Source organism: Struthio camelus, chromosome 11 (genome assembly GCF_040807025.1).
Source record: "Struthio camelus isolate bStrCam1 chromosome 11, bStrCam1.hap1, whole genome shotgun sequence".
NCBI lineage: Eukaryota > Metazoa > Chordata > Aves > Struthioniformes > Struthionidae > Struthio > Struthio camelus.
Genome location: NC_090952.1, coordinates 22,146,434 through 22,170,471, shown reverse-complemented (window position 1 = coordinate 22,170,471; position 24,038 = coordinate 22,146,434). Strand labels below are relative to the sequence as shown.

The window sequence follows — 24,038 nt, the reverse complement described above, 5'->3', positions numbered from 1 at the left end:
TTAGCATTTTTCAAAAAAGCCATAATTTACAGTTGAGCTCTGACATCCATGAACTATAGTGTAATTCACTTGCTGCTTTTTCTTTCACAGCAAAAGGTCTGGTTGCAGCTTCTGCTTCCCACAACTCCACTTAGAGACGGACAGTGACTTTTAGGATCAAATAAGCCACATAAATTCAATACATTGATTTGCAGCTATTTTAAGCAGGACTGGAAAAAATAAAGAAATGAAAATGAATGAAGTGCCAACTTCATACCCTTTTGAAGTCAACAAGAACTGTGCCAGGGATAAAGATTTGGCATTAGAATCAAGAGCAAACCATTAAATACTGAAAAAGTTTCTGCATGTTCCAGGCCCCGGACACGGCACCTCAGCACTGCACAGCACCTGTTTAACACCCAACATGTATAAAGCAGCCACCAGCCCCAGGCACACAGGGAAGGCTAAAGCTGCAGGAAACCAGAACAACCAACTCCTGTCCCGCTCAAACCTGCAGCTGGCCAGATTTCTGAACCCAGCCACGGAGGTACCAAATCTTTGCAAATGCAAAGGCAGACCTTATCCAAGGCTCAATGTCATCTAGGCTAACAGGAAATGTTTTCCTATCCTATGAAATTTTGCAATTCCAAAATATTTCCCTGCTCTGTTTCTGGACGAAATTGAAACCTTTCACGGATCTTTCACACAACCACAATGAAACAACACCAAGACAGCGTGCATGAGAGGCTGCAGGAGATCCGTGTTCAGCTCCCTGCTCCAATGCCTATTTAATTATCTGTAACAAGAAAATCAGCTCTCACGCAAGACAACCACGTTAGGCTATCTGACAGGCCAGTTACAGGACGCTGCCGTGTCTGAAGACAAGTACATCTCTGACACCCTGCTCGGCTCAGGAATTTAAACCTGGGCTCCCCATGTTACTAGAGAGCAAATCATCCACAGGCTACTGGAGACTTCCAAGGAGTTGGAGATGTTTCTCACTTTCCAAAATCGAGCAAAAGTTCCACCTGAGATGCAGCAAACCTGTGCTGAGGAAGTATGACCAGAACTGGCAGTCTTGCAAACACTTGGAATGAACTGAAAATCTACAGCATAAATATTTCACTAGAAAGTTTCTGGCAAACTCAGCATTCATTCTCCAAGCTGGCCCAGAGAAGTCGGCTGCCTCTCCCGCCTCACCACGCTGGCTGCCTGTAGGACTCATTAAACGCTGCCACGGCTACTTCCAGGCCTGTTGGCCAACCCGGCTGGTCCTTGATACTCTTCTTCATGCTCCGGCACGTCCCACGGCACTAGGAAGCTCCCAAAGGAGGCTCGGTGCTCTGCGTCCGTGGCGATGCCACGTCTGCCCTGCAGAGCTGCAAGGCTTTCCCGTGGCATTCCCTCGGTCCCTCCACTTTCCCCCATTAGCCCCACGTCCCAGGCTGGTGATTTCCCAGCGGGCATTTCTCCGCAAATAGGACAACAGCAACAGCCATCAACAAGGTCTCAAAATATCATCAAGGAGCCACCATGAGCTGCAAACAAATCAGGAAGGTTGGGCCGTTTCTGACACGTCTTCTCTTTCCAAGACAGACCCTGCAACCCCTGACGTTAATGGCCAGGAATGACTTTAACCGATGCCTTTTGAGGCCCACAGTCTTACAGTGCTTTAAAGGCACTTGGAGGAGGCAATTTTAGGCCCTTCTGCATGGTCACCAGTCCATCATAAGTGAATCCAACTGCAAAGTCCCAAAGAGTTTGGGGAAAGTCACTGTTTCCAGCTCAGAAACACAAGAGTGTGTTCAGACTTCTGAACCTTAGGCTCCTACCGTAACCTTCTCATGAAGAATGTATCAGGAATATCTTTGAGAACAACAACCAGCCAGAGCTGCGTCCTTCTTCGGTCTTATCTCATTTTCCCCTCGAGTCACCAGTCCCATTTAACCCTGCTCACCATTTCAAGCAGAGATGAGTCTGTTTTGCCATCTCTCTCCTTCAAGTCTTCATTTTGCTTGCATCCTCCTGCACAGAGCAGGATCCATGGAAGCTGGGCTCAACCTCTGAACCCTATCCCGCCCTGGGAAGCTATGGAGCGTGGACCTCTTCACACTTGGGCCCTGGGGCAGAAAACCTACAGTTCCACAAAGAGAGACCCGTGGTCAGGAGGCAACCAGAGCTGAGTGCCAACAGTACTCTGCAATAGCTATAAGGTGTTCAAACCTCTGGGCAGCAGAGGTCCTTTTGGTCACCTTGAGTTTCATAAATGCAGGATGCCAATACGTTCCACACAAAATATAAAGAGATCATAATCTGACATTCATATCCGTCTGTCACTTCTGATAGACAGGCAAATTCTTCTTTGATAAAACAAAGTTATATCCTATTGTTGTTATATCCTTATGCCCTGTATAGGCACAACCGTATCCTTTTGCTACTCGGTATGTTTCAACCTCAGAGGGAGCTGCATTTGCAGGAAAATTTGATTTCTCTTTGGTTTAGAAAGCATTTCGGCATTTTTCTGCTGATTTTATAAGATCAAGGTCAGCACTCATGGGTAGCTAAAAACCAAGAAATACAGCTTTGCAAATGATGCCTAACGTGTTTCAAGAATGGAAAAAACAAACAAGCAAGCAAGTAAAGAAAAGAACCTTGCAAGAAAACAGCTACCAGTCAGACCGCATCCTGTGTCCTTTTTCAGACTTAAGACAAAGCATGAAAAGTAATAAATAAATAAATAAAAATACAGGCCAGTAATTCCTCAGAGATACGTTCCTGAAGGGACTAGATCTTTTTTGATCACTACTAGAATTATAGTTCTTCTAAGGGGTGAAGTCTATAGCAGTTACCTGCAGACTTAACTCTAATAATACTGAAGGTAATGCTGGAAGAAAACCCTTCCCTCTAACATATGCAAGAAAGCAAAGACAGAAAGGTCCTTGTTCTTACCTTACAGTTTATCTTCTTATTTATAACACTAAGAAGAATCTTCTGCATTTGACAAACTCAGTGACACTTAATAAAGAACCCCTAAACCCTTTGCCCTCTGCTATTTCTCTGCAGTGTATCAGGAAAGACAGAAAATTAGCGGCGCAAGTCTAACAAATTAGACAGCTGGCAACATTTTGCCACTATGAACTCATTGGCAAAACAGCATGTTCAGAAAAATCCTCAAGTTCTGAGGACACTAATGTGTATACCTTAAGGCCTCAGTCCAGCAACTTGTTTAAATGCTCGCTCAACCATAAGCATGCAGGTAGCCCTGATATGATCAATACCAAAGAGCTGTGCTAATAAAGCGCAAGAACGGAATATGTTGAAAGCATCATGGCTGTTATCTCCTTTGTGAGCATCTCATCCTAACCACATATTTAATGCGGTTTGAGGAATTCAGTTTTCAGAGTATATCCTTCCCTGCAGTTCACGGGGACGTTTGTGGGGTTGGAAGTCAACAGACCTACAGAAAAAGTAGTATCTGCCAGAAAGTTTGTTTCTGAACAAGAGAAATTGAAGAAGCTACTGGTCCTTGTACAGATGCTGAAGTTAATGACTTTCTTCTGTCCTTTAAGGGAAAAGTCAAACATCAAAATGCCACCTACTGCTAGTGTGAGCTTCAACTTCCCTGACAGCTAAAATGAAAATCCAAAATGTTCCGCTACCTTTATTTAGATGGCTGCATAATTAACCGCTAAAGATGCTGTTAACATAGCCAGTGAACAAATGCTTTGTACAGCCTTTCTCTGAGAAAGGGCTTCCCTTACGATAAGAATAATACATTAAGCCTTTCATAAGATATCTCTTAGATGCACTCCAAACACTGAAAGACAGCGCTGCATAAAGATGACAAGAGGAGCCTGCGTTGCCCTGAACAGATGTTACTAAAAATACTCCTGGAGAGGCTCAGTTTAAATCATGCTGGCCAGAATTCCCGTTTCCTCCATTTTAGCGCGCTCTGAAAGGCCCGGCTTTGCGGCAGCCGGCGCGGTACCGGGGGGCTCCGGCGCTGCGCTGCCCTTGCGGCAGCGGGGCCGGGCGGCGGGGCCCGGCGGGCGCAGCCTTACCGCATCCCTCCGGAGGCGCCGCACGCCGCGCGGGGGGCTCGCCTCCGCCATCGCCTCGCTCCCCGCCGCTCCTCCGAGGATGCAGAGCCGCCGCGGGGAGCCCCGCTCCCGCAGCGCCGCGGCGGCGGCTCCGGCTCCGGCTCCCGCGTCCCCCGGGCGGCTCCGCTCCGCGCCGCGCCGCGCCGCGCTCCGCCCGGCTCCCACGCGCGGCGCGCAGCCGGCGGTCCCGCGCCCGCGCCCCGCGTGCGGAGCAGCGCCGCGGCCCTGCCTCGTCCTCCGCGCCCGCAGCGCGCTCCGGCTCCCAGCTCCCGACTCGCTTTTTTAAGGTGGAATGCCAAAAATCATCCTGGAGCTGGGGCCTCTTCTTTGGGGACTGAGCCAAACCTCTTCATTTAAAAATTTTATCTTTTTTTTTTTCCTATTATGATCTGAAACGTACGTTATAAAGTTCAGGGTTTTACACGTGAAGCGAGGGAAACTACTCATGTCAAAACCTGAGGCTTGGCACTGGCACATAGGGCCTCGCTTTCCCAAGCAAGTGCAACCCTGAGCCTACGTTGCCCAGGCAATTAGTGCAACTCTGAGACAAAACAGCAACATGCACAAAGAGTTAAACAAAAATCTGTACAGCCTGATATAAAACGTTCCCAGATCAGATGCATGACTGCAGAACTGCAATGGCATATACATACGCTGAAAAAAAACCAGGGCACTGTGCATTTCAAATTCAGCTTATTTGCACTTCCTTATTCTAGAATTATACGGAGATCAGAAAAAGGAATTTTACTGAAGCGTGCTATGACTTATCACTTGGAAGAAATCAAGGTTTAATCTTTGTGTTACCTGCACAAAGGCAAGTCTGGTAAAGTGCTTTACCAGCCTTCTAGGGCCAGACACTCAGGTTTTTAAGGCAAGAATCTCAAGGCTCTTAAGATTTGTGAACACAGATTTGCTGCTTCTTGCTCCCCTTTGCATGAAGCACCTCCACATTATTTACACAGACAGCCCTGACACAGCAGTCACTTCTCTCAATGGAGAAGCAACGCATACACACATACAAGTAGGGCACGTGATCAAAGGTCACAAAATAATTATATTTTCTTATTAAACACAGTGAATGACACTTCTGTAGAAGCTACATATTAGGACAGGATTTTCACATTAAAAACTTCCAGATTATGCAAAGTAACTTCATTCTTTAAAATTCTTAAAAAGTTTCTTGCTAGCACCAGTTCAAACACTGGCAGCAGAAGTGAATTTGGATGATCACTTTAAAGAACTACTTTTTCAATGCTGCTTTTTCTCCAACTATTAGCACACTTGGAAATTCATTTTACAAAATTCAGAAAGATCAGAGCCTAAAACATTGACAGCAGTATCTTATGCACACTGCAAAAAGGTAATCCTCTCTTAAAGCAGACACCTTCTACTGAATGCCTATCACCAAAATGTCATTAAAGCTCAAATGTTTTTAATGCTAAGTTTAGTTAGACCAGTACTAAATACTTCAGGTGGCATAAGATTTATGTTCAGCACATCTAAGCAGCATCAGCAAAGAGCCCTCTTTTCTCACTACGTACTCTTGGTTTCATTCTCTATCAGATGGATCCATGCATCCAACTTTGTTCAATGATTATAAGAAGGAAAAAAGGCAATAATAATATGCTCAGAACATTTCCATTTACTTACCCACATGGCATGGTCCAGTTGGAAAAGCACTTAGCAATTAGCTCCTACCTATAGTCCATGCCATAATAGCGTGTTCTGATTTTGCAAAGCGCAATGCATTGTTGAGTTGCAAAAAGCTTACTTCTCAGATATGTTCAGAATCTAATGAGGGGTAGCATATAAACTGATGTAATAGATATTTAAAATTCATGAATGCGCACATAGACATTCAAAATAGATTCTTTTCCACCCATGCACACATACAAATGATGAGAAGCCTGTTTTAAAAATCTAACACTTTCAATCACTGACAATTAGGTAAAATATATTGTCACTAATAACCAGTGTCTAGAAAGAATACACAGGAAGCCAAATTCCCCGCCCATCAAAAGCACAGAACAGGGCACAAAACGCATTCAGACCACTATGAAAAAAGTGCAAACACCAGCAAATGAATCAGTTAATGCTCAAGCAGCTAATTTATGCATTCAAATTAGGCACAAAGCAATGTCCGAATTAATTACAGGGCCATAAAGCAGACTACTACCTAGAGAGGGAGCACAGGCATCACTGCTCCTGGGTTCTGATGTTTTCTGAATGTGATGCATAATGGGCACGATGCCTTAGTACATTAGAAGGAATTAACGTTAAAGAAGACTTACTGCTATTTTTTGAAGAGTCATTTTGACAGATGTCCATGTATCCAATCTTCTGTCCAGGATTAGGATAAATTTGCTGTCAGACTCATGTTGACTGTGAAATAAGAAAACACCAAGTAGCCAGACAACATTTTGGGGGAATGCGACTGTCCCGAGAAAAGCCCCAAGCGCAGGAACACCAGACACAAAATACATTTTGACCTTTTCACAGTTACCAAAATTCCATCTGAAAACACCCCCCAGGGCAGCCTCCGGAGAGAAATTTGGTAATCCCACCTCCCTGCCAGCTCAGTGCCAGCTTGGCCATTGAGACGGGCACCAACAGCGCACCCTCGAAACGCGCGTCGCCGCCGAGGAGGCCCTTGCCTCCTTACTAGGTGGGTGAGCAGTATCAGGGATGCACGTGGTCACGGGTGAATTCCTATCCATAATTCAAATACTACTTTATCTAGGAATCTGGTTACGACTCTTAAACAGGCTCAACCTGGTGACAATACAGACTCCAAGTGTGGTCTGAATTATTAACTGGAACCGTGTTTTTATGCAGGTAAAGGTATGCCTGCTTGTAATCCAGCCCTCTGATGCGAGCGTATTTTCAGGATAGTTAAGTAATCTTGACGTTTGCACTGTAGTTTTGTGGATGCCGAAACAGGATAGGCGTGTGACGTGCCACCCTATCTGGCATTTCAGGGCTGCTGAGAAGCTCCCAGCGCACACGCAAGCTCACTCGAGCTGGCTCAGGTATCTTCGCAGGGCATGACCATGACCCGAGGAAAGCAGCCTGCTGCGAGCAGTGTCTTAAATAATTCTTGTGTTTGGTAAGTGAAAACACATGACGCTTTACTCAGAGCACTTACTCAGAGCGATCACATGGCAAACGATACTTGGCAACTCGACTACATTAAGAAGTCATTTAAAGCCAGTGCAGGAGTATCTATTCAATGTACATCTTACTACTTCATTATGCAATAACCACACCTTCTGCAAATATATTTAAAATATATTTAAAAGAAATGAAAAGTTCTGCTGATAGCAAAAAAAAAAAGTTCATTTTGGCCCACAACAACAGTTGTCTGAAGATATGCAGAAACATCCAGCTCCCAAGCTCTCCTATGAATACATCCTCTGGATCTGGAACATCACACTCAAAGTGCAAAGCCTTCATGCATATTTATAATCTGCGTAGGGTCACCTACAGCCTACCAGAAAAGAGAACATTGGTAGGATATTTTATATACGGGTCATACACAAAATTTCTACATGTAATAAAGTCTGAAGTAACTCCACATATTATCGTTAGGAATAAGGCACAATCTTCCAGCCAAAACACTTCTGGCAACATTTGAGGATCCTGCACGTTGACATCAGCTCTGTTGACTTGCCAGCATAACCCTCACCAGAAGTAAAATAGTGGGGGGTGAGAGGGGACCAAAATGATCCTTTTGTTTTAGGTAAAAATAAAATTAGTTGAGTTTTCAACATATCCTGAAGCTTCAAAAGGTACAATTCCCCACAGTATTTCACACCTAGCTGCAATTCAGGAAAAAAAATACACACACACACACACATATATATATATAGTTTACACAACACTGCTATTATCTTAATAAATCCCAAAGAAAAACCCCAAATCCAAGCAACACAGAAAAGGTGGTCAAACTGTAGTACACTGTCAGTTAGCAAAGGTATGCCCAAGTATGTTATTTCCTCAGGATAAGGATGTATTCAGAGAGTAACATCTCAGCATGTTAATTTACTTTTATCAGCTTCCTTAAAGACACAAAGAAGAAAGTTCCAAGGTGTACAAAAGCCTTGAAACTTCTTGGAATTTTTAAATTTATTTTGGGGCTAGACAAGCAAATCTATGACTGCTTGCAATCCAGGCCTTGCAGGTTTATCAGATTTCCAGTCCTGCATTGATTTATTTTTACTGTCAGTCTAAAAGGTAATCAATGCATTCTCACAAATGTTTGCAAGCATGAGTTTATTTGCATCCAGCAGTACGAAGAGACAGAAAACTGGACTGAGGCATTATTTCTCTCTGGGTGCTTCCTGTCACTTTTTTCCTTACCCTTAGTTTTGTATGTGTTGCAAGATGCACCAATCTAAAAATAAGACTTGTGATGTTTTGCAGAAGGACTTGAAATTGGATCCCTGAGTCTGCAGTTGTGAGATTTATCGCAGGACTGAGAAACTCCTTGTGGCTGGTCGAATCAGAGCGCACGCTCAGGACCTACTGCATAATATTTAAACTCAGAATTATTTATAGCCAACAACACCCTTCGCCGTTTCATTACTTCGTGTCATCAGCCGCGGCTCTAAATCACTTTGTACTTTACTTCAGAGTGACGATGTAAGCAAAACATGCAAAGCTTGTCTAAATATCTAGAAGCTGTCTAATCAACAAGATCACTGTTACGATCTTTTCTCCTCCCCACAAACACAGTGATCCATCATACGTGGGTATGCCTCTCCTTTAAGCCTACCACCATATGTGCTATTAAACAAAGGCCCCGACACAGCCCCCCCACGTGCGTTTTGATTTGCGTGCACGGCTTGTGGATGGTGGAGGCATGCGAGTTATTTTTCTACACCGCTCTTCTCCGCAACCCCAGTCTGCAGCTTTCTCTCGCCTGCAGCGTGATTCCAAGGAACCCCAAACTAAAACCCACTTGACTGCAAGACTCCGCTGCCTCCTGGCTCTGCCATCGATGCGCTCACCTCGCCGAGCGGAGAACAGCTTGCAGCCTCTAGCTCCTCTTCCTGCCGCTCGTTTCCAGGAGAAAAGCACGTGGTGGAGCTCAGGCCCCAAACGCGAGCCGTGAGCCCCGAGCCGCACGGTGACCCCGCTGCAGGACACGGCGCCCGGGGCTGCCCCAGGCCTCGCAGCCCTTCCGTCCTCCCTCCCGCGACGCTTCCCTTTGCTCCCCGACCCCACGGCATTTTTGACTCCCAAGCGTTAAGAGGCACACGTTTTAAAGGCAATCAGGCACTGAAGCAGGCTGTGTTACTGGCAGGAAGAGCAGAGAGGCTTGATTAAAGAAGTGGCTTTACAAATGACACGCTGAACACGTTTGAATCGCCAGCAAGCTCTCATTAGTTTTTTTGATTGAGTTTGACCTGTTACACGGAGAGCAAGACTGCTAATCGTGCTAATGTCAGGGTGTGCTTATGGCCAGGCGAAATACGAAGTCCTGCTCAAACCAGCAGCGCTGAGACGCGCCCGGGCAGCGTCGCGGGACACCCACGCGGCGAGAAGGCGCGCTGCTTTTGCGGCGCGGGGGGCGAGAGAGCCCGTGGCCGGCGTACGCCGCCGCGGGACAGCGCGCTAACGCAGGAGCCGACGACTTCGGTCGCGCAAAGCAGGGGGTAGAGGAACCAGGCCCCCCCCCTTTTTTTTTTTCCTGCAGAGGTGGATCAACATATGGTACTTTCTCCAAGGCAGCTGCTGATGGAAAGTTCCCATCTAGCTGCCATCAACCTGCTCTCCCTGAAGAAGCAAATTTGCCAAAACAGGCATTATTCAAGGAAATTAAGCATTCCAGGTGACTGAGTCACCAGGCTCAGCAGCAAGAAGTGCTCCCATTAATCTAAAGTATACAGCTCCGTATGTGGCACAGACAGACTGTCAGACGCTTGACCTCGAGATACAACCACATAATGGGAATTACAGCGTGCTGCTGGGCGATCAGGTATAATGGGGACCCCGAGTGGTTCTGTTCCTGTAATTACTCTCTTCCTCTGGTTACGTTTCTCTTTTTCCACAGCAACGTGCTTTCTATTTGTGTACGTCAAAATATTATTCAGCAGCGGCATGGCATACTTAAGTGATGACACATGTCAAAGCTTAAGGACAGCCTGCTGTTAATTAGAAACTTAATAAGCTCAAGTTATGATACACGCAGGCTGACAAGTAATAGGGATTATGTCCACATTTTCCTCTGCAGTTACTGGCACGTTAAATATCACACCGAGACATAGCAAAGGCTCGTAGTTAATTGTTCGCCTTCTCCCTCTTCCTTGCTTTGACGGCGGGAGATGCCCCTCGCCCCTACGGGTGACGTTATCTGAAGATCCCGCGCCCGACGCAGGCTGAACCGACACCTCGGCCGATCACCAGCGAAACCTAGGAGAGAGCGACGTACCTCGGGACTGAAGTTAAGTACGTTAAGACTTTTGTTAAGATCTCCTCGGGGACTTCATTGAAGCGAGAGTTGTCGGGGAAGGTGATAATCCAAGCGTTATCTTTCCCGCGGCCACCTGGAAGGAAGACAGCAGAGCTCCTTCGGACGCGCTGTCCAGGAGAGCCAAGAGCACAGCCCGGGCGCAGGGCTCAGCCCAGAAAATGTGCTCGGCCAGCCTACAGCTTGCCACAGCTCTCTAGAGTTTTTTAAATCTCCAGAACAGCAAAAATCTGCCCTTCCCTTTTTGAGCTCGACTGCACCATTACAGCATGGTCTTCAAAAACCAGGGTTGGGTCTTTGGCTCCTGAATCCCATTTCAGCAGTGACCGAAAAGATACTTTCTTAAATACATTTCTTCTCAGACAAGGTAATCTGAAAACTAAGAAGTGATCTCAGGTTCTTATTTTGGTGTTATAGGCCAAACTCTAGTGCTGGTTACAAGCGCAAAACACACGCAAACGGGTGGCAGAAATAAAAGTATTAGGTACCACGTATTTCCTTTATTGACTGAGCATACTTTTTTCCACATGGGACACCAAAACAAGTCAGAAGGTAAACCTAAGAACACTGTTCTTGAACCTACAGAAATATATTTCAAAGAAGAATGCTTGTTAATGCATTGAGGGTTTGAAGATAAGAGTATTTTATAGTATAGTTTGAAACAGAAACCTAATATACTCTTTCAAACCACCACAATGTTTTATTAACAACATTTCTAGTGGCACTGGAGACTACCTGATGGCTAATATCCCACGTGGAGTATCATTTTGCCAAATAGTGCATAAGTTCATCGGGAGTATTTAATTACCGCACATCGAGAACATGGAGAAGTTTACTGTACTCACCAGAAAGAAAAGCAAACTCTTTCATCAAATCATCACTGATGTCCTTTGCACAGATGGGTATTGTGGCTTCTGGAAAAGGCAGAAGCAGCAATCAAAAAGACGGCAAAAATCCAAAGCAAATGATTTTATCAACTGTGTAACCCAAAGGTAGGACTTAAACCAAAGGGGGCTGCCCAAAACTAAAAATAAAAGATCACAAGCAAGAATACAGTTTCCCTTGAAATCAATGTTTCTAATGATTCCAACAGTGCAAATGCCATAATTCAGTAGTAAATATATTCTGTCAAATGTACGAAGAGAGAAATGCCTACGGGTTTAAATGTTCTCCACTCAACAGGGTATTCAATGTAATATTTATATTTTGGAGTTACAAATTTTATTCCCCTAACTCCCCTTCTTCTTTCTAAACAAGGCAATATAATGGGCCAAGGCTCCTGCGGGGAACAGCAGCGTCAACGACTGCTGAATAAGGTTGGGTTTTCATACTGTTAGAGCCTTTAATTTTGAGCAAATAACCTTCTGAGATCAGCTGGGCTGTTTTCATCTGGCCTGGGGCTGCGAGCACTGGAAAGGCTGTTGTTGTTATGTTTGGTTATTAGATTTCTTTTTTAATTAAATAATGGGAGAGGCTGCCTTAATGCCATATTCAGCACACCGTGACCATGTCAGTGCCAATGGAGCACATCACAACAGTGTACATGATTTTGCCTTTCGCTCTGAGAGGCAAACAGGGATCAGACTCACTAAGCACAACAGCAGCTTATGGCTGGCAGACATTTTTCTGGATTAGCTATAACCGGAACCATAGCTAAAAACTAAACATCCTTGTTCTTGCAAATAAATGTTTTAGAAATTACCTATGCAGATTCAAGTATTCATACTTTCTGAAAAGTTGGTTTTAAACACTGATTGTTTTACAGAGTGGCTCCCAGGGAGTAATCTTTTGGCTGTTTTTAATCGCATTGGCTGCGTACTCCAGCACGCTCTGTAATCGACACAGTTGTCGAATTTTTTTTCCCCAAAGCCTTATGGTCACTTATACTTTATCTAAGGATTTTTCAAGCATCTAACTGGCTGTACTGAGCTGCACCGCAGCAGTCTGCAGATCCAGCATGTCCGGGGTGCTCTGCCTTCTGCTAGTCATGCTGGTCCCTGGCTCTTCTTGTTTTTATGCACGCTACGCTATCCTTTCGTCTTGTAGATAAAAATGTTATTTGTGTCCTTTAAGGATCAAGCCACAGCCCACTGACATCTGCAGTAACATTCTTGATTTTTAACAGGCCCAAGAATTGTTCTTGGTAAGAAAGTAAGTTTATTCTGCAAAGGGATTTCAAGTATTTCTCTCTCATTCAACTAACTGCTTCAGCTGTTCCACTTGGGGTAACAGCTTTCTTTTGTATTACTTGATTTTTTTTCCATGACAATGATTTCATATTGCTAAAAAACACATTTAATAAGTTAGTAAGCTTCAGTACATGAAGTGTATGATGTTAAACACATGGATCTTTGAAAACACGAGACCAAAGCCCCAAGGCAGGAAGGCTGTGCTCTGACGCTTGCCTTTGCTGCACGCGGAAAGGTGGGGGGCTTTTTGCACCTCTGTGTACTTCCCTGAAGATGCAGCCACAGGCAAGCTGAGAAAAGTTTTGCATATATATATATAACACCCATGCATGACTCAGAAATACACCAGAGTAAAACCAAACACAGCTACAGATTTACAATAAATACAGCTTTTGTTTTCCATTCTGTAGTGACACAGAAAAGAAATGCTGGCTTATTAATAGCTGTCAACAAACACTTTAGCAAAAGGGGGTTAACTTGTGCATAGTAATAAAACACTTTATTCAAAACAGTTTCACAAGGTGTCTTCTCAGTGAGAGCACTTTAATAATTTGCAGCCTTAAACTAAGCTGGAGACAACGGTAGTTGGAAAAAAGTATCATTCTTCCATAGATATTTTCAAAAAAAAAACAACCAATCAAAAAAAAAATCCAGCATCTGAAAAACATGTGCTTTAACCACAGAGCCTAGACCCTGCTGTGTCATGCCCTCTGCAAACCTGGGGACAGGTGACCTGTGTCCCAGACAGCCTGCAAACCAAGCAGCAAGGTGACCCTTCTCGAAGGACTGCAGCAAGGAATTGCTAACGCGTCCCCAAGCCCCTGGGCCACGCTGGAAGATGTATGTAGCGTTTTCAGTTTTGCCACGCGAGGATCGCAGTAAGTGGCAGATGGCCACAACGCTCTCCTGGCACGTGGTAACGATTGTAGATGCACCAGGATGGAGCAGGTCCTGAAACTCATGATTTCCAGCCAGGACCTTGTTCTACAACTTTTTTTTTTTCCCCCCCTAAGAAAGTCTTATCCTTGACATCAACACAGAAATAGAGATCCAGATCTTATTCTTGACTTTAGCACAGAAACGGAGACCCAGATTCCTACAGTACTAGGATTCCTACAGCTTATAATTTTGAGTTCCTCGCTTTTTAAGGGACCTCATTTTCAGAAGAGGGCATTCTGTGCCTTCGGAAAATCAGGCCCTTCTAAGCAATTTCAAGCTGAACACCCAAAATAATGGCTCGTTTGAGGAAAAACTAGGCAGGAGTACCTTGCTTCCGGCAGAAGAGAATCAGAGAGCATATCCCTTACGAACCCTCCCGAACTTCTGGGGGTAAGAGAACTCAACAGCCACATACGACATAGGAGCAGGACCAGTGCCCTTTTGGTAAGGGCAAAGCACAGCAGCAGGCCGATTGTATTCCCCTCATAGCCACTCCTTGGTCCCTCTCCAGCACTCAGCTGGCATTCATCATCAAATTCAACTTCCTGGACAAACATAAGGGAAAATAAAGTGTGGCCATCAAATTCACAAGCGTGCTGCTGCGCCCACAACACATCAAATGGGTGTAACCATAAATCCTGTACGGAAGCCCGGCCTTTGTCCTATTTGTCCTAAACTGTTCATCTCTGGAAAAGGAACAGTGAACAGCAACGCTATGCAAAGGGGCACCAAAGATACCTGTCTTTCAAAGAAGGTTTCAAGGGACATTCATTAGCAGCCTGGTGATTTCTTATTTGAAGAACTTTCTTGGGACAGTACAGCAAACGATGCCAGCATATTGCTCAGCCTCAGCTATTAACAGCAGAGCTCCAGCAACAGGCTCTTTGCAGGCTGCAAGCACTGAGCAAAGACAGAGGTGGCAAAACCACATAGAGTTTTGTCCTGAAACTACTAGCTGCACGCAGGCAAGGGAGTTTGAAGTTGCTTCTGCCAGGTCCACGTGCACTGCAGTTGCTGTGAAGCAGGTAGAGCCTTGGTAACCGTGAGTTCAGTGCCCACTGTCTGAGCCTTTGGAAATCACTGCTCACTCCAACTAAGGACACGCCAGGCTGCATCTTGCTTTCCAGAAGGAGGGAAAAGTCAAGGTTTTGTGTGAGTCTGCTCTTTCCCCTTCTGAAGAGGCTTTCTGATCATCAGCTGTTATTTAAAGCAGTAGTGCCGACACAAAATGAAGCCTGAAATCCCTCACGTTGCAGTATCCCATACTGCTTTACAAACAACACTGTTATCCCCATGTAGTTGGTATGACCTTATTAAAAACAAAAAAGCATCTGCAGAATGGGAAGATAAATTGTCCTAACACTTTAGAAACAGTGTTTATATAGGCTTTAGGCTGAGTATCTATAAAATGCTGCTGCAATTATTGCATTCAGAGGTAAATATCTGAAAGACTCCTCTGCTGAGGAGATTGTTGCCATGACACAGAGTTTCTGAGGATGCGTGAAGTCAAGCAGGGAAAAGACAACAGAGAAATACAAAGCTCTTTACCCCTCTGAGAAAAATTATCGTGGCTCAGCAGAGAGCCCTGCTGAATCTCTCATTTGGTTTATTCAGTCCAGAACGTTTGCTGGGTCCTCTCCACGTGACAGTATCTCAAGGGCTTTGCACAGATTGCAGTTGTAGGAATGAAGCTTTTTCTCCAAGATATTCCATTTCAAGGTGATTCGAGTATGGAGGAGCATTCAGGTACAGTGGAAGTATGCACAGGGATGCTCAGAGCAACGGCAGTTAAAGTTCAAGTCCAAATTCCACCTCATCGCTCATAACATACAGCAGCCTGGAGACTCAGTTAAACTCGGAGTACTTTGCTCTTTGGCAACTATTGTTTTCTTTCCTTTCTAAACTTTGCAGACCCACACCATCTGCAAAGAGCAGCTGTGTAACACATCTGCCAAGTTGACGTAATAGCTCCTTACATTTACAACACTGACCAAATATTGTTTGCAACTATAAAATGCATTCGGAGATGGCTTCATTGTGAATGAAGAATAACAGCTTTTTATTTGACGGCTGCTCCCATAGTCCAGAAAACAAAACTGAACTAAATCAATTAAAAAGGATAAAGGAGCATGTTTAACTTCTTCATGATTTGCTCATTCCCTGCTTGTTGCCCAGTTGGACATCTACGCTCCCAAGAAGAAGCATTCATCTGGTGTCGAGGGAGCCTGTAAGTCAGCACATTTGTAGCCTATTTTCATTTCTCTTGGCGACTTTCTGGGTCAACTCGGGTCATCAGCCGGTGTCCGTCTCGATCATCCACCTGCAGGAAGGCCCACCTAACTCGAAAAGTCCCCTTCAGGCCTGCAGTGGCCATAACGTGGACTACCTGAACCAACGCTATCTGCAGGAAGATGCGGTGCTCAGGGAGTTTTCTGACCAGCAGGGTTTCTCCTAGCTGACATGGGAACTTCTGTCCAAAGCCAGCACCAGAGTGAGCCTTCCCAGCAAAGCTGCAGGAGCGTGAGCTAGGGCTGGGACATGAGGATTAAGTCATGCCTGTCTGGTCTGCTTTGACGAGGAGCTGGAACACAAACCCCTTACAGCAGAGTGAGTGCCCCAACTACTAATCCAGCGCAAGGTGGAGCGGGGGCCTTTCAGCTACTCCTGTTAAATTTGTTCCACATTGTGAAATTAAATATTCACCGGGGCAAAGAGTAGAAACATGGTGCAGTGTCCAGGAAGAAAGACCGACACCACCCTGCAGTCTCTCCCTCTTCCTCGCTCTGGGTAGATCTACCCCATTTCACAGCCAGAAAGAAGCACCATAAGGAGGTGACTCTGGAGCCCGTCGCTCAGAGCACTCGCTTTGGGTAAAAGGGACGGCTTCACTTGAAATATAGTTATCTATGCAAGCTGAAGAGCTCCACCGGGAAGAAATCCCCACCCCAGCAGTTAACAGCACAGGGGACAGGGCTTCCCCCTTGCTGCAGGAAACCCAGGTCTCCATCGCCCAGGTAAGCGCCCCAGCCCATGAGCTGCTGAGCCTCTCACCCTCTGCTTTCTCATTGAAAAATTTCAAAAAGCTTTTAGACTCGGTTCAATACACAACAGGAAACATTGGCATTCTTGCTATCGGCACGCCACGTCCAGAAAGCAAGGCAGAGGGAGTTAAGAGAAAAAAATACCACTTTATACTGTCTCCAAGCTGCCCTACTGTAAACGGCGTGCTGGAACGAGGAGGTCTGCACAAAGCCTCACAGGACGCGTTGTGTTAAGTGACAGACCGTGTCTGTTCCCGGCCTGCAGGGAGCGTGCAATGCCGGGACAGGCAGGCCGCTGGCGCTCCTGCCCAGGCACTGCCCCAGCAGCGTCCTCCCGCGCATCATGCCCCGCTTGCCCCATCTCCAAGCAGCGGCTCTCACCACAAGCTGATACTCGGAGCAGGATCCCAATTTCCCTGATGCTGAAGCCACCCTCCCCACCCCTCCATCCTGCTCGATACCCGTGTGGGAACAGGACCTCGCAGCGCTGAGTACACACACAGCATTAATGAAAACAGGAGCCCGAACCGGGCTCTGGCTGCTGGCCAGGCAGCGTAAAGCCGACGGTGCTGTTTGTGTAGTTCAGCGCTATAGCTTCATTAGGGAACATATACCGGAGAACAGGACATTGTACTCCGCAGAACACAAGGCCTATTGTATTTACAGAAGGCTTATTTACAGCACCTGACCAGCGCAGAGGACTGACGGCCAACATCCTGCGGCCTCGCCCCGGTTCGGAGAGCAAATCCTTCAGCAGTCAGGGTAAATCGCGCCCCTGGGAACAGGCCACACACGCTAGCGAGGTTCTGCCCTCCCAAAGGGCCAGAAGCACCCTTCATCACAAGGGCCGAAAAGACCCCAACGGAGCCCATCCATCAGGCCGACGCAGGTGTCCGCGTCCACGCGAACGGTGGGTTGTGCGAGAGCTGCAGTCCAAGGCGGGGGGGTGTTGAAAGCAGCCCGGGGGTTGGATGGCCTTGGACTAACATGGACAGCTGAGCGAGGAGAGGTTTCCCCAAGCCCCAGGACTGGCTTCTGAACCCACCAGAGAACTGAAGGGCTCGGGAAACGCGCATATCAGCGACTAATAAAAATCCATAGGGCCGAGAAGGAGAGAAGCCTGCTAATAAGACAGATTAACCTTTAGTTTGGCCAAAGCCACCCAGAGCTGCAGAGCACATGGAGGTCAACAGCCTTATGCTGGAATTACACCTTTGTAGCCTGACCACAGATTTAAACCTGTGGGGAAGTTTCCCCCATGGGAGGAACACCCTGTGACAAAGCATAGCCTGTATTACACAAATTTACCTCCCTTATACCCCAGAAGTTCAGCTGCTAAAGAAACCTAGATGCTTGATTGTGCAAAGTGCACAGACAGCTGCGGTCCTCCTCTGCCCACGCACATGCCCTGAGATAGGCTGCACTAGCTATATATGTAATTGCTAGTCATTTCTAACAGCAAATCTCTGAGCTGCATGCACCCTCGTATACACTAAAATACATGCTCAACTGCTCACGCATCCTGCCCCAACAAACATACCTGCGCACGCACTCTCGTGCAAGCAGCTCCAGCAAAGTCGCTGGGGAGAATATTGCAAAGCCAAGGCTCTGCTCTTGTAAAGGGGAACCACACGGATCAAATTCACCGTAAGTCATGTAAGCGTAAGAACACAATTTCTGCTGCTGGCCTAAAAACCGACACATTCAACAGTTTGTAATTCCAAGTGGTGCAGCTGCTCCGCTTGCCAACGCAGCGTGACGCAAAAGATCCATTACAATATTGGTGGCAGAAAGCCTCCCCGCCCGGGGCTGCCGCAAGCCCCTTTCGCGTGACAGCAGCAGCCGATCGCGGCGCAGCGGACCCGACGCACGGCGACAGCTCCCGTCCCGCGGCAGCCGCAGGCTGCGCACGACCGCCCGCGTCGCCCCTTCCCGGGCGACGGTCGAAGGGCTTGCAGCCCTCAGACAAACACTTCTTAATTACAGCAAGTCAAAACCCGATTTTCATTTGGAGGCAAAGAGTAGCAATTAGATTAGAATCTTAAACGCCTACGTTTATATGAGACATGATGTATTGATCCCGAGGAAGGCGATGGGCCTCCCGGGTTGGCTCTGTCAATAGGCTCATGGCAAACCTCCATCTGTCGCAGGCGAAGCGTTCAGTACAACCTCGACTTGGCAGGCGTTCTTGCAAAACCCGCTTCTACGGTAAGGAAGGATTTGCAGGCAGCTAACCCCCAGCAAAAGAATAGGTATAGGCACGGGTTTCCAAATGGCTCAATTCTGATCTCAGTTAGGATTTCTTTACCCCTGCTCAGAGCCACACTGAATCGAAAACCACGCTGAACGTGCTGCAATTACATGCCTCAGAAAAGTCTACCTCCAAGCAAGTTTTTTCAATCTGCAAGGCTTTCACCAGTTTAACAAAGGAAGGGATCACACTGATGCGTCCCCAGCATCCGCACCAGGGGACGCAGGGATCACACAGAAAGGGCCCGGCTCAAGCCGAGCTGACAGGAGCGCGACCAGCGGCTCGGCCCGCTCAAATGGTAGCGGCCAAAACGGACGGTCCCAGCCCTCATCCGGCCACGTGCCGCCACTCCTTTGTTTGCATTTGTGTTGCCTCTCGCCCTCCTCTGCAGTGACCCAGGTCTGGCAGATAAGCCCGCGGGCACAAGTCACCTGTGTTCTTGCAAGGCTACTTTCCCACACGTTCAGTCCCCTGACCCAGGGTGCTCAGGAGGCACCAAGGGCAGCCGAAGCTGGTGGCGGGGGGAGAAAGGGCCATCTCCTCATACCCGTACGTGGCCAGGAGAGGCTTAGCTGCCACCTCAAGCTCCTGCCTCAGCAGAACATGAGCACAGTAAGGGGGATAAGGAGAGCAGAGCAGCAGGAAGAGTTGCACCCAGGGGACGTCCCGCGAGCCGTGGACGGATGGGGTGTATTTAGAGGGAACTGATGACTCAGATGCTGGCAGCACATCCCCGGCTGCCAGCCTGCACATGGCGGTGGGCTCCAAGGGTCACCGAGGCACCCCAGGGGGCTGCCTGGAGGCTGATGGTGACGGCCGTCAGGCAGGTGTGGTCTTCCAGAGAGCTCAGCATGCACGTTGCAGAGCCAGGTCACAGCAAAATCCCTTCTTTAGGGCCTGCTGGGTTCCAGGCACAACTGATTCACAGCAGCACCCGCCACGCCACTGTTTTACCCGAGCCCGGCCACTGCAAAGCCATTCCCCTGCTCAGGACCGGCCGCGAGGCTATTCCAGTGAAAGGCTCGCCCCCTCTGCAAGCCCTTTCCTCTACTTTTCCCTCAGCACCAGCCACAGCAGAGATCAAGAGACGGGCCATGGCACCAGATGGTCCCTCTGTTCGACCTAGCGGCTGTGCTCACCTTCCCAAGGCTTTCCCGAGTTCACCTGCAAGCGATGCCCCCGTTCAGGCACAGTTCCCCGCCACCCAAATCTGGGAGCATTCTCGGCTGACTAGTAACCAAGAAACCACACAACGAAAAAAGTGAAGCTTCTGTAAAACTAAAATGACCTCTTCAGAAGGCTCAGTTTTAAACCCACTGATGATAAGAGGGAAAAGAAATGGAAAAGGAAATACCATAAAAGAAAAAAGATAACAGATAGGGAAAAAATGCTAGCACAGTGCAGTTCAGGCTCTTGGACCAACGTCCAGGCAGGGTGCAGGCAGGGTGCCTTTGCAGGAATGTCCCTGGGGACGATCTTTACGGGATGAGCTGAATCATAACCCTACAATAGGAGCTGATGATCCCGCACGAAGCGGGATCCGGCGGCACCGCGCCAGCCCCGGGTACAAACCGGCCCTCTGCAAGGCCGCGTGTCGAGCTGCCAGCAAAGTCCCTGAGCAGCTGCTCGCCGGCCGGGCAGGAGGCCCCGCTCCTTGGCGCCCCTCCAGTGAGCTGGCAGCCCAGCAAACGCGGCCTCGGGAACAGCGAGAGCACCCCGAAGACTGAAGTGTCCCCGTTTCGGGGGACAAATCTCTCCCTGCTCCCTGACGGAGCCACCTCCCCAAGCGCCCCCTCCCTCACCCCTGTTTCCCTGCGGAGAACGGAGCAAAGGAAGGAAAATCCGCCGACCTGCTGTTAGCGCGCTGGAGCCTTCTCCCTGCAGACCTGTTCTGCCCATCTTGAGTCCAAGCTAGCAGCAGGCAAACTGCACAAGCTTTGCTCAGAAAAGGCTAACCAAACGTAAACTAAATTACATATTATCTCCTGTTATCACTGCAGCTAACCTCCTGGTGTGGCAGAATGAAATATTGGATGCTCTGATCTGTTTATGCCCAACGAGGCTAGCTGTCTTTTCACATCATCCCTAACTAAGCAAAAATTGGAGAAGATAAAAGCCAGCTCAGCTATACATGGATTTATATTTATCACAAGAAATGTAATAAAAGTTTCTCAACACCCACCCTATGGATTTAAACTAAATCAGTGTGGGAGTTGAGAAAATGTAGTTTCTTGCATTTCTTAAACTTATGTCTGAGCTTCAACATACATTCAATTTTCTCCCATTCCCAGTTCCAGTACTCTACTTACGGGAGGCTCAGGAAAGAGCCTACAGGTGTTTTGCCCATCAGCAGGGAGGTGCATTTGCCAACTGTCCATAGGAAGGTATGCTTAGCATCTGCCATCAGCATGTACTCCCAAGCCAATAACAGTAGCCTCCAAAATGTATCACATTCAGCACAAAAGACTTTCAAAGAGTCTGCTGCTGAGCAAAATGAGAGCATACATACATCTATAACTTTCACATCGCCACTCAGTACCATGCAAGTGTTGCTTCTCCAAGCCAAACTCCAGCTTTGTGCACGGACAAAGTAACTCACCTGCTTGAGCAAGAGCTGTGGATATGTAATAGCGGCAAATCCTTGGGCCCAACTACCTGCTCATAAACCTGGAATGAAGTTCACTGAAGTCAATGGAAAGATTTATTTGCTTTCACAGCCCACGTAGCCACGAAACTAAATTGTATAGCCTGGTTCCCACAATGGCATAACCGATGAACTCTACTGCAAAGTTAGAGAAATAAAAAACAATTTTCCCAAATTAAAAATGAAAATGCTCAATTCTGTCATTCCAGTGTTGAGCATAAGCACACTATCTGAATCCAGCAAGCAGACTTCCTGCTGCAGGACAAATCAGTGGCATGGAAACTGGGGGGAATATTGCTAGCGCTTGTTGCCTATCTCCCTCCACCTTGTTCCTGGACAGATCATCCATGGAACAGCACGCGGCTAATTGCACCTTGAGGGCATCTCAGCCAGCGCACAATTCCCAGGAAACAGCTCTGCCCAGGAGCAGTCTAGCCGGGGCAGCCGAGGCGGAGGGAAAGCTCCCTCGCAGTCAGCCCGGGCTTCCTGACTCAGCCCCACTGCAAAGCCAATTCCAGCATCGCCTCGGAGGAGAAAGGGATTTGAAAGCCACAGCAGCCCCACCCGGCACTTCCGCCGCGACGCTGCAATCTGCCCCAAACTTAGCAATAGCCTGCAATTTTACAGCATTAGGGAAGCTGTCGGATGAGATGATTGAGGTTTTGGCAGTTGAGTAAGTAGGAAAAGGAGGTGTGCAGGACCCAAGCTGAATTTGTCAGGCACACAGAAAGAACCCTTTCACATCAACACGCACCAGCTTGAAGTTGCCCATTCGGATCACAAGGTTGAGGGCGCTCGCTTGGTTTGTGGCACCAGGATTTCCTTACAAGCAAGCCATCATACTCGCCCAAACCAACTTTAAGGAGAGGCTCCTGCTCCAAGCCAAATGCACGGTGCTGCCTGCGCTCTGGTTTGAACTCCTGCTCAACCCTGGCTCCCGCAGCATTGCAGAAGCTCCTTGTTTCTAAGCAGTTTAGTGGCAAAGACAGCGTTTTGGAACGCTTTCTCTCCCCCACGATATTTTACACTTTGGTTGCTTGCCTCCCACACAGACCTGCTGTCATTTCACTTTTGTCATGGTAAATGAATGATAAACCACTAAGCCGCAGTTGTAGCAAATGCGATTTCTGGAGAGGAAGCACATCCCACGTACTACTGAGCGCTCCCAGGCTAGTAGTCCTCCGTGGTCCTCACCGCGGCTGCAGCGCCTGGCGAGGTTTGCAACGATAACGGCACCCAGCTTCCCTAACACGTTAGGCGCATACTCTCACAGCTCTCAGAGCACGTCTATGGCTTTTTAAAGGAAAGAGTAGCTATAAAAGCTATAAAAGCGTCTATTATTAATCTCATGGCTTGGGAGAACCTTACTCAACTTAGCATTTTTTTTTTTAACATCGAATCTTAGGAATCCATGTATATCCCAAATCACGTGTCCAGATCCTGCAGCTATAGCCACACAAGCGTGCCTTTGTGCTTGGGTGGAGTTTTTTGATTTTTGTATGAACATTACACAAAGGCCATCTGCAAGGAGCTGGCCAGAAGCTAGGGTCTCGCGCTCGCAAGGAGCCGCTGTCTGGCTCCCCTGGTTTCCATTACACCGGCGATGGAATACGCTCACCATCTGCGTCCCCATCTCCCTGTCACCCAGCTCCTGTTCAAGCAGTGTGGGTGTTTCGTCATTGACACCAGCGGAAGGAAGATCAGGCTCTCTCAAACTATTCTTTTTTTTAATCGCACATTCAATAGCATCCTTTCCTAACTGACCACGATCATCCCTATCTACCCTGCCATACCACACTGAAGGGGATGGACCCGTCCGCACGGGGCACGGCAAGCAGGACAGCATTTGGCCTGCTCCAGGAAGCGCCTTCGCACACTGCCTGTTGCGTTCGCATGAAGTAGGTCAGCCCACAGGGAGAGGGGAAGGCGTCAGCTCACATGCTATCGCAGAAGAGCGTGTGCACAAGCAGTTACTGGGGAAGAGCTGACACACTGTTCAGCCTGCACCCGCGACTTACCGCCAGATGCATTCCTCCCGCACCCTAAGCTGCGCTTTGCAAGGAGGTCAAGGAAACCAGAATTAGAATGCAAAGTTTTTGGGTCAGTGTGTCTTTTTGGCGCCTGGCATGGCTCCAAGCACACTGCCAGCTGTGAGCAAATATGGAATAATGAGCACCTCCGTTTTCTGACAAGTGAGGGTGCAGTGACACAGGAGGCCACTACCTTTCCTGGATGATTATAGACTGGACTGCAAAGAACTGTTCGCCCCACAAGAAAACAAAATAACAAAAAAAATCCAGGCTCAAAACAGTTTATGAGCAGATCATTGTCCATCAAAGGAAACATTGTTAAGGCTCAAGAGCAGCTTACAGCCTGCGGATAACAAAACCGACTAGATTTGCTTCCCACCAGTGGCTCTACGT

General features: G+C 47.5%; 1 protein-coding gene across 2 annotated transcripts in view; it reads right to left on the bottom strand.

Moving 5' to 3' along the window:
- MCF2 (MCF.2 cell line derived transforming sequence) overlaps positions 1 to 24,038 on the bottom strand; it is a 61,060-nt gene that overhangs the window by 35,722 nt on the left and 1,300 nt on the right. Inside the window, exons 2-4 of one of the 2 annotated variants that reach the window (XM_068956853.1) lie at positions 11,397 to 11,465; positions 10,513 to 10,627; positions 6,371 to 6,461 (exon numbers count right to left, since the gene is read on the bottom strand). In XM_068956853.1, coding sequence (XP_068812954.1) covers positions 6,371 to 6,461; positions 10,513 to 10,627; positions 11,397 to 11,465 — 275 coding nt within the window. Of the gene's footprint in view, positions 1 to 4,040; positions 4,189 to 6,370; positions 6,462 to 10,512; positions 10,628 to 11,396; positions 11,466 to 24,038 lie in introns of those variants that run through there. The other variant, XM_068956854.1, reaches the window with a different exon arrangement.